Source organism: Nestor notabilis, unplaced genomic scaffold, assembly GCF_000696875.1.
Source record: "Nestor notabilis isolate BGI_N333 unplaced genomic scaffold, ASM69687v1 scaffold3229, whole genome shotgun sequence".
Taxonomy (NCBI): Eukaryota; Metazoa; Chordata; class Aves; order Psittaciformes; family Psittacidae; genus Nestor; species Nestor notabilis.
The window spans coordinates 3,857-14,609 of NW_009943979.1; the positions used below are offsets into that span (position 1 = coordinate 3,857).

Genomic DNA, 10,753 nt, shown 5'->3' on the forward strand with positions numbered 1-10,753 from the left:
TGTTTTTGTTCACTAGCGTGTCTAAAATGTGTTTAAAAGACTCGACCTGGAGTTTGTGAAGTTTTAGAGCTGTTTCTGAAAAATGTAAAGACTATCTTCATCAGGGACTGTAGTGATAGGACAAGGGGTAATGGGTTTAAACATAAACAAGGGAAGTTCAGGTTAGATATAGGAAAGAAGTTCTTCACAGTGAGGGTGGTGAGGCACTGGAACAGGTTGCCCAAAGGGGTGGTGAATGCTCCATCCCTGGCAGTTTTCAAGGCTAGGTTGGACAGAGCCTTGGGGGACGTGGTCTATCATAGAATCATAATTAGGGTTGGAAAGGACCTTAAGATCATCTAGTTCCAACCCCTCTGCTATGGGCAGGGACACCACACACTAAACCATGTCACCCAAGACTAGTCTAGTGTGAGGTGTCCCTGCCCATGGCACGAGGGTTAGAACTAGGTGATCTTAAGTTTTTTTTCCAACCCTAATTATTCTGTGATTCTATATTATTCACATATAAACATCAGATTCGCATGTGTAATATGTGGGTTTTTTTTTTCCCATAGGTACTTCAAGATCACCTTCTGAAAGAAACACCCGATACACTCAGTGACCCCCAGTATGTTAGCCTACTCTAATGTATATGGTTTAAGTCTTAGACTGTATTGGGTCCTGTGTCCCTGGAAGTAGTTGACTTAGTTTTGTTTCAGGAAACAGAATAGTTATTTGAGTCCAGATCCCAGCAACTTTCTTTGGGACTTACTTTCAAAAGCATTCATACTTATCAGTTGTATAATTCTTGTTTCAGCTCTTTGAGGAGTGGCATTTTTGAATAGCTGGAAGACAGATGACTTGAAACTCTCTCTTTTACTAGCACTTTGTAATGTGATTTGGTAGTATCGGAACCTATGGAAAGTTTATGTATTTGCATTGCTGGTCTCTGAAATCAAAAGAACATAAAACAGCTCAAGACAATTTAGTTTACTCAGTTTAGAAGAGCTTGAGAAGCCTCCTGATTTATTTATGGTTCACTTTAATTTGTTTTGCTTTGTTTTCTGAGAACTGTACCAGAAGAAGAACGGGAAGCCAAATTTTTCCGGATTCTGACCTGTTCCTTGTTAGCTTTAAAAAAGTTGCTGAGCATGTTGCCAAAGAAAGAGGTGCATTCACTGGAGGAAAAGTTAATGTCACTTCTGTCCCAAAACAAGTTTTGGAAATACAGCAAACATAACATACCACAGGTGACTTTTTAATTTTTTCTTTCTTTTGGTTGGTTTTAGTTAAAGATAATACACTGAACCTAGGCAAGTGTTAATTACTTGTTTTCTACAAGAATTAACTTTGTACTTTGCTGAATTATGTTTGAAACAGTATTTGGATTTCTAGGCTTTAAATAGACAATATAATTCTAAACTTTGCCCAGTAGGCTAATTTGTTATTTCTGTGTCACCATCATCTACTTCTTGGCAATCTGTTGTCTGATACAAACTGTGTCATCTTACTGCATGTGTTCTTAATGCTTTTTGGAGGGGTTTTTTTTTATTTGTGTGGGTTTTTTTGTTTGTTTTGGGGTTTTTTTGTTTTTGTTGTTGTGGATTTTTTTGTGGGTTTTTTTTTTTGTTTTTTTTTGTTTTTTTTTTTTTTTTTTTTTGTTTTTTTTTTTTTTTGTTTTTTTTTTTTTAAACCGTTTTATTGGTCTTTGGTCTGCTCAGACCAATAGTGCATAAATTGATTCTGGTAGTGTTTTGTTAAAAAGTTTTAAGATGCATTTTGGAAATATGCATTTTGAGAAGTATATTAAAATAAAATTTTTGATAAGCATTTTATAACTAAAAAATGCTTTTAAATATTAAACAGGTTTATCAAATAATTTCTTTTTCTTTAATATTTAAATGTTTGCTGATTGGATAAAATACAGGCATCATGTGTTGTAAGTTATGGTGACTTTAAAAGGAATGTTAAAAACTACAACAAAGTGTTGTAATTGACTAAAATTTGGGGGTTTTTTTCTGTGGCCTATGTCAGGTTCGCTCAGCTTTCTTCGAGCTGGCTTCTGCTTTTTGCCAGTACTTGCCTGAGCTGGTGAAGGCTGAAGCACCAAGAGCTTGTCCTGCTGTTCTTCTCAGCATCGATGACAGTGATGCAGTGGTGTGTGCTGCTCTTTGGGAAGCTGTACTTTATGCTGTCACTACTATTGAGGTAATGTGGGAAACCTAAGGGGCAGGTATTTTACTTGAATTTAACTTTCCACCAAGTGCTGTTCTCTGTGTAGAATTAGTAAGAACAGCTTGACTGGGTTTTCGGTCTGGTTAATAACATGAACTTACCAGTGCTACATGCTCCTTTTTTATTTTTTATTGTAGGGTTTCAGTGTAACTTTCAAATACATTGTATTCAGCATGTCTTAAAATCAGAGATGTTTTATGAGCTTAATCAAATTAACCTGAATCCTTTTGATTAAATATAGTTATTAATAAATAAAATAATACTTAAAACCTTTTTCCTGGTTAAAGACAGTTACAGAAATGACCTGATATGCATTTTTGGTTTGTTTGTTTTCCCCTTCTAATTTAACGTTAAGTTCTATAATTTTGGTGGGGGTTTTTTTAAGTGAAATACCAGCTTTGAATTTATTAGCAGCAGGATGAGTGGTTTTGCCGTAGACGGGGATGTTTTGAGGGCTTAATGCTGCTGTTCTCTTTTGCAGCTGCTGGTATAAACTGTAACCATTTATGGGGAAAAAAATAAATAAGATCTTTGTTCAGCTTGCTATAAATATAGGTATCTGAACTATGATAAATCAGATGAGATAACAAAAAACTTTGGGATATAAGAGGAAGTGCCAAGATATTTTGTAAACATCAGAAAAATTCTGAGGGGAATTTTGAAGTTAGTGATGCTTCTAAAGTTAGGATTTTGAAATCGTTGCTTATTTTTGATAATGAGAACTCAGGATTAAATACAGGACCAGTTACAATAATGATTTTTATGAAGCATCCTTAAAACAATTGTTAAAGAGAAGCCTTTAATTGTGTTTTGGTAACAGGGAAGGTCAATTGGTGTTAAACAATACGGGAACAGTTTTGTCATGTTAACTTCTTAAATTTGCAAGCTGAGATTGGGAGAAAGCGAGTCTTAAAAATACTGGGCAAGTGAATTTAAGTTGTACAATAACTTGTTTCAGCTACAACACAGGTATACTAAATATCTAGCTTGGGAGCTCTTCCAAGACAACACATTCTCATTTAATTTACAATAAGTGTATTTCTTTCTGTAGGACTGTTGGACTCATGTAAACGCAAAAAAGGGAGTTCTGCCAAAGCTGTGGGCGGTGCTTCGAGAAGGTGGACAAGGACTAGCTACTGTTATATACCCAAACCTCTTGCCGTTTATTAGCAAGATACTTCCTGGCATTGCAGAACCAAAGCTGGAATATTTCAGAACTTTTTTCAGCTCTATAATTAAAGGGTATGAACTACAAAATTATTTATTTGTTTTAAAATCAGTTTCCTTTACATTTGGAAATAGGAAAACTAGTGTTCTTTGAAGTATTTAAAGATAAGTAACAACTCACAGTTCTTCAGTCTCAAACTGGCTATGGTGAAACTTGTCTTTTTGTGGGTTTTTTTGTGGTTTTTTTTGTGGGTTTTTTTTTTTGTTGTTGTTGTTTGGTTGTTTTTTTTTTTTCTGTAATGACAGAAAGTGATACTTTCTAAACCTCTGAGGTGTGTGTAGAAAATTGTAAAGGAGTTTTGACAAACAGCTGAAACAGTAGACAGTATGCTTGACCGGTTATGTTTCCTCTATTAATGTAGTTTGGGGTTTTTTTGTGAATGCTAAAACTACATGAAAAAGTTATATTAAAATAAGTTGTAGTAAATGCCTGAATGTATTCTTTGGATGCTTTAAATATGTCCTATTGAATTTGATTTGATTTGACATCAGTGATTCTGTGATTCTATATTCTCATATTGGTGTCTGGATAAGAACAGCATAACCAAGTTTTTACATTCATTACACACATACTGGGTTTCTCAGAAGCTGACATGACTGAGCCTGCCCTCCCTCCAACGTTGCCTTTCAATAGGTTGTCAAGTGAGCGAGCGATAGCCAGCCCTTCAGAAAGTTCAGCAATTGTAACTGCATTTATGGAGTGTCTGCGCTTTGCCATACTACAGAAAATAGACGAAGCAGGTGACCAAAGGCAAATTCATCAAATGCTTATATATGACCAGGTATTTATTAGAAATGCTTGATATCATTGCATGTACAGTCAATAATTCAAAGTTGAAGAAAAATGTATGTTTCTGTGAGGATTTACTTCTGTGTTGAAATTTTCACTAGATTTTATGGAAAAAAATAATTCTACTGAATTTAGTAATTTTTTTCCTTTTTATAAAATCATCCCTTTTACTGTCCAGTTTAAATTATATTTTTAAAAAAAAAAAAGGCATCCCACTTTTTATATTTTTACTAAATGTTCACGCATGTGTAATTCTGATGTTTTCAGAATTGCTTCTGGAAGGTTTTTCCGAATTAGAATTTCCTGGTATCATAAAGAGTAAAATGATAATTTAGTTGGATCACTGTTCTTTGACAACTTTTTTGTCTTCATAGCTAATTCCTCTCACCAATGCTGTACTTAAGGAGCCCAGATTACAAAATGGACCGTTTTTTTATCAAATAGCAGAAACGCTGAGCTCCTGGGAAGCTAAAGCAGAACTCCCCGATGGTGATGGCACAGATGAAGTTTTCCAGAAACTGTTGTCAGACTTTTGGGACCATCTTTTAAAAATGTGTGTGCTTCATGTTGATACATTGGATGCTGAGGAGAAATCATTGTTTGCCATATCTGGTATGCTAGAAATTCTTCAGAATCCAAAGAGTGCTACAAAACCAAACAACAGAAAATCTCTAAAAATCAGATTTACAGATGAGGATGAATCTGAAAGAAACACAGAGAATGGAAAGCTTATGGAAGTGAGAAATAGTGACTCTGAAATAGAGGCTGGCTTGCAGCATAGTTCACTTCTAAGGAAAGAACCTTTAGAGAATTTAGTCTGCAGCCTTGCTGAACTGAGTATCGTGTATGTCAATGAACAGAAGTCAGAACAGCATTTGAAATTTCTTTCTGCCCTGCTCAACTCTTTTTCATCAAACAGAGTTTTTCAAGTACTTTTAGAGCAGGGCAATGATACAAACTCTGCTCAAGCTGAATCCCAGAATGAAATGAAAGCTCATTGTGAAAGTCCATCTGTACAATTTCTGTATACGAATTTAATAACTTGGCTGAAAGAAGACTGGAGGAAAGACACCCATTTTCTGGTCGACATTTTGTACAGCGTGCTTAATTGTTGCAGCAGTAATGATGAAAGGAAAATAATTCTTGACAATTTAACAAAGGTATGACTTTTACATTTTGTTACTAGTTTTTATTAAAGTGATTAGTCTTTTTGTGGGCTGTGGCTGGTTAATAATTTTAGTTTGGAAGGTAATCTACATGAACTTATAAGTTCAGCATCAGAAAGGTAGATTTAGGGAAGGCTGACATGACGATGTTGGGGTGAAAGGTTGATGCATGTCCCTTTCTGTATGGTATGATCAATAAAAGTAACATCAGAATTTCTCTGCTCTTCCTTCTTTATACAGTGTGTTTTTATAATAGTCATTGGTAGCCTTTCTTATAAATATAGACTCTTTCTTATAATTCGTACAAATAAATATTTGTGACAGAGAAAGACTTGGAAGCCAAAAATAACATAAACACTAACTTTGTTACTGAAATGTAGCAACTTCTGCTATCCTCTACAGAAAAGTTGTAAACAAAGTTAAAATGGTATTAAATGCTTCCTGTTCAGCAAAAATTTTGTTAAATGTTGTGGAATTTTGTTTTTCTTTTCAGATGGATTTGAAATGGATTATTTTTCTCCAGATAATTCAAAAGGTACCTATTAAGACTTTTTTAATTCTTGTTTTGAATATTTCCCTGGTGTTACCTTTTGAGAGTTGCATGTGTTTGATTTATTTTATTATTTTTTTTTTTTTTTTATTTAAGTGGTTATAATTTCAATAGTTTGAAAATCTTGTACTAATAGTTTGTTAAAATAAACACCACTCAACAAACGTTAAAACAGCATTTAATGAAGTTAACATTAACTGCATTTAAATCTGCGGACAGTCTTAGAAATGAAAAGATGATACCAAAACAAAAGCATCTTTGTCCCTTCTGTTTTTGGTCAGTTGGCTCTTTGAGCCAGAGGGCTTCCTGATTTCCTTCTTGTTATCCCTTCTAGGGTAGAGGGAATAGAGTTGGGTATTAGACCAATATGTAAAGTGATTATTTGTATCACCCTCACACTAGGCTTACAAGGGAAAGATAGTATACCATTTTTCACACAGGATATTGAGAAACTGATACTTACGTGATTGTTTGGGATGAAATATGAAGCATATTACAAGTTTTGGGCAAGAACTCATAGCACTTGGATAACAATCCAGTACATTGACCACAGTATCTTTCCTCACAGAGAATGTGTATTTTGGGTATCCTCATTTTTTATGATTTTATACCTTGTAATGGCTTATCACCAAAATAATTTTCTGATTTGTGTCCCATTTATTTTTAGAAAAATTCAGATACTATAAATAGATTTTATGTTGCAAATATTTGGCTGAAACAAAATCTGAAAGTTTTCTTTCTAATGCCAGTATAGGCATTCCCTAGTCTTTATAGTTGGAGAAAAGGGAAAAGAAGAGCTTTCAGAAGGTGACTTGTTTCTAACCTAGCCATAAGTTGCTGTCTCTGAGCAAAAAGAAAGTTGGGAGGATTATTGCAGGTGTAAACACCTGGAGACTTATTGTTTATGGCAGATGATATGATTCCCACTCTGTGTGTGTAGGTTTGACATATTAGTCTTATGCTTAGTAATAAAAATTAATATCCCAAAAGATTATTAGAGTTATTTTCTTCTGATTCAGGCATGCTCAAGCACAACAAAACTTTCCTTAGTCTCTGACTGGCTGAAAGGAGATACACTTGGAGAAAGACTTGTAGTGCTGACAGATGATCTGTGTCACCTGGGTTTAAAACCTGTAGCAGCCTCATCAGAATCATCCTCTTCTGAAAGGTGGACCCTCCTGAGCTTAGTATTGTCGCAACATGTTAAAAATGGTAAGCATATTTATTCCTTGGAGTTTGTGAAATGTAAGGGATGTGTGTGTGTGTATGTGTGTGTTTGGTTTTTTACCTAAGCCAATTAACCATGTCCAGTTTAATTTCGCAAACACTAGCTTGCAGCAGTGACATTGTAATTTTTTTTTTTGTTTGTGTTGCTAAACAAAAGTCTGTGTTTAAAGAGCAGATTCATATTTGCAAGTCTGGAAAACCTAGGGAAAATTTAAGTAAGTTTGAGTTATTAGCTGATGTGCTGTAAAATAATATTCCTTTTTGAACCAGAGCATCTGAAACTTACCGTCAAAACTAGAATATCAAAAATCATTGTTATGAAACCATGCATGTGTTGCTTATGCCTTGTTACAGGACCTATAAATTGCTTCGAGCCATTTTCAGTTAGATTCATATATTTTAAAAACTGTATGTATGTGGATTTATGCTATATATGCAATCTATTTTCTATTAATAACATCCCGTTTCATGTCTTCATTGCATTTTGTGGTATCTGTCATATAGACTTCTAGCGGAGTTCAATTTCCTTGATGTTTTCCATGTAAACTTGTCATTTGTGTTTTGTTAAACTCAGCATTTGCTTTGATCCCTGAGGTGATATACTTCAGTTTATCTGAAAGCTGGGCACACTTGTGGTGCTTTCAAGTGTCAAAGATTGCATGCAACAAGTTGACTGCAGTGGATGTTCATAGGTAGTGCATCCTGAATATCTTGGAAGATTGTTATTTCTCTTACTGGAACTTCTGATGTAGAGGAGCATCAGGAAAACCTGTTCCCTCAAGAGAGAGTTTTCAACAAACTTGTTCACTTATGAGTCAGTGGCGTCCTAGGGCTGATTGTCCAGTGACTTTGCTTTTTGGCACTAGAGCTGGATGTATTGCTGAGCTCATTTTGGGCTGGGTGCTATGTGGCCTGGTTTTAATGCGTGTTGGGTAAAGTCTAGGGGACTTTCAGGAGCTATAGTGTTTCTTGACTTAGTGATTTGGCCAAAATAGAGTATGTGAACTTCAAAAAAGTGGGGGTTTTGGGGTTTTTTTTTGTTGGGTTTTTTTTTTTTTTGTAGATCTCTCATCTAAATTTTTGAAGGTAAACTGTTATGGAGTAAGTGGAAGGGCCTTTCATGGATCAGTAACCTGTCAGATGATGGGAAATAAAGATGAAGAACGTTAAATACTGGAAAGATGATACTTGTTTCTGATAAATTATTCAGAGTAATCAAAACTGAAACTTCACAGAGCCATAACAATGTGTTGTGGTATTGAATGAATAACAGATATAATTACAGATGAAATTCAAACCCAATAAATATCAAAAGTATACGTAGGAAGAACACTACTGTAAATGTATCGTAGGCTTTGAGATGTTTAAATTCAGAAAAGAGATCTTCAGTCATTGTAAAAGTTCTCTGTAAATGACATATTGGTGGTCAGCAACGAAAAAAGGAATATGGGTTATTAGGAGCTGCTGTGAAAAGAACGGGACAAATGAAAAGTATTATAGCATTGGCGTGTCAGTATCTTGAATACTATCTGTAGTTTTGGTCACCACAATATTCTTGTTACCTATATCCTTTTTAAAAAGGGTATGATGGAATGAAAATATGGCCAAAGAAAGATGGCAGGGGTGGTTAGGCAAATGCAGTAGCTTCTGCTTGTAGAGGTAATAAAACAGACTAGAACTTTTCAGCTTGTGATGGAAGTGATTGGGATGGCGTTGTGGTAAAGAGCCATAAAATAATAATACGTATGGAAAAAGCAAATAGGAAGAGGTTTTTTGTTATTTTTTTAAGTGGAAGAGCCTGAGATTGCTTACAGATGTTCAGATAGGCTTGAGGAAAGAGAAAACTATAATTCTTCATACAGTTTGTAATTAAATAAGAGAATTCATTGCCACAAGATGCTGTGGAGTTTGAGAATAAATGGGATAAGCCTACTTATATCTCATGGGAAATGGACTAAGTGTATTCACTAAAGTCTGGTCTGATTGGATTAATTATATGCAATGGTCCAGATGTAATATCTGGCTCACAGTTAATTGCCAGAAGCTAGGAAGTCATAAAAGGAAAGTAATCACTCTGTATTTGCTCTATTTTATATCTTCTGTTTAAGCTGCTGTAGCTGGTTTAGAGAAAGGATACTCGGCAATGTGAAACTTTGGCTAGGTGGTCCTTGATAACTGTGGGATAAGACAGTTTAGCTATACATTAGACTGAAATGACTTTGCACTTTATTTTGCATTCAAAATTAGTAAAGAAAAATTGGTACATATATTTATGTGATGTCTTTGAATGATCATGTTTATCAAGCAATCAAAGCATGTTGTCTTTTCCTCTCCCCAATAGAATCTTTGATTGGTGAAACTTTTGTTGAAAAGATTATTGATAAACTTCAGGCAGCTCTGTCTAAAGCTAAGGATCTTTCTGAAGCTGGAAATACTGAACCATCAGTATCTTTCATCTGCGATGTAGCCTCAAGCTTTTTCAGCTCAGTTAAAGGATGTTTACTGATGCCATCCTCAGAAGACTTGCTGCTTACCATCTTCCAACTGTGTGCTCAGAGGCAGGATGCTACACACTTAACAGGTAATTTGGAAAAAAACTTCAACCAAACTTTTTTGTAGTTGATGATTACATCTGACTTCGTCTTTTGCATTAAACATATAATAGAATATTGAGTTCATAGATATTGAGCACTTGAAGCTGTAACTGACATGAAAATTTGTGCTTTAATTTACAGTGTCAGTAGTTACTGCTCAACATCAAGTCCTGTACATCATTACAAGGAGTTAAACTTTTTTGATGTTAGTATCCCTATGCTTCAGCTATCTTTGAGTCTGTGATATTCAACACTTTTTGGAATGTTACATAAATTATTTAAGATCTATGAAGTACAAAGAATGAACTTTTTTTTTTCTCCATTCTGCAATATGGGGATCCTGTGAAAAAATGTGTGCAACCACTTCATTAAAGATACATATATTTATTCTGAAACCATTTATATGAATCAAGTTGCTTTGACAAATTGTGACCCATTCCTCTCTCCACCAGTGTCTCATTGTCAGACTGAGATCCTGACTTATATTCTTTCAATCCAGAATTTGGGTGATAAATCAGTATATGAGTTTACTGACATAGATACAAAGGAGGAAAAGTTACAGTGTAGTCATAGAAGTGAAGTGGGACAACGCTAGCCTGAAAACCACTGCTGCTTTGTAAATGACTCTTGATGTTGTGAATGTTCAGTATTTCAGTATTTAAAAAAAGATCTGTGATTTTTGAAGACCATAGGACATACTGTAGAAGACAACAGGAACATAAATTCCTCTTAATCTCAAATAAATACTACCTTTGTGTTGGGCTGAATTTAAAATTGCTGTACAGCAAGAAACCTTTGTATTTGCCCTTGATAGTTATTGCATGTAACCTCATAGAAAAAGGAATTCTTTTCCTGCAATAGGACTTTTAGACATGTGATTGTTGCTTTATGTTGGAGGTTGTAATTTGAGTTTACCTGTTTGTGGTGGGTTTGCTTGTGTTTGTTGTTTTGTTGTTGGTTTTTTTTTTTTTTTTTTCCTTCAATT

The 10,753-nt window shown here is 34.7% G+C and overlaps 1 protein-coding gene across 1 annotated transcript in view; it reads left to right on the forward strand.

Moving 5' to 3' along the window:
- LTN1 (listerin E3 ubiquitin protein ligase 1) overlaps nucleotides 1-10,753 on the forward strand; it is a 27,841-nt gene that overhangs the window by 2,538 nt on the left and 14,550 nt on the right. Inside the window, exons 4-12 of the mRNA XM_010022207.1 lie at nucleotides 555-607; nucleotides 1,049-1,229; nucleotides 2,014-2,187; nucleotides 3,266-3,456; nucleotides 4,076-4,223; nucleotides 4,606-5,391; nucleotides 5,891-5,932; nucleotides 6,967-7,159; nucleotides 9,516-9,764. Coding sequence (XP_010020509.1) covers nucleotides 555-607; nucleotides 1,049-1,229; nucleotides 2,014-2,187; nucleotides 3,266-3,456; nucleotides 4,076-4,223; nucleotides 4,606-5,391; nucleotides 5,891-5,932; nucleotides 6,967-7,159; nucleotides 9,516-9,764 — 2,017 coding nt within the window. The remainder of the gene's footprint in view (nucleotides 1-554; nucleotides 608-1,048; nucleotides 1,230-2,013; nucleotides 2,188-3,265; nucleotides 3,457-4,075; nucleotides 4,224-4,605; nucleotides 5,392-5,890; nucleotides 5,933-6,966; nucleotides 7,160-9,515; nucleotides 9,765-10,753) is intronic.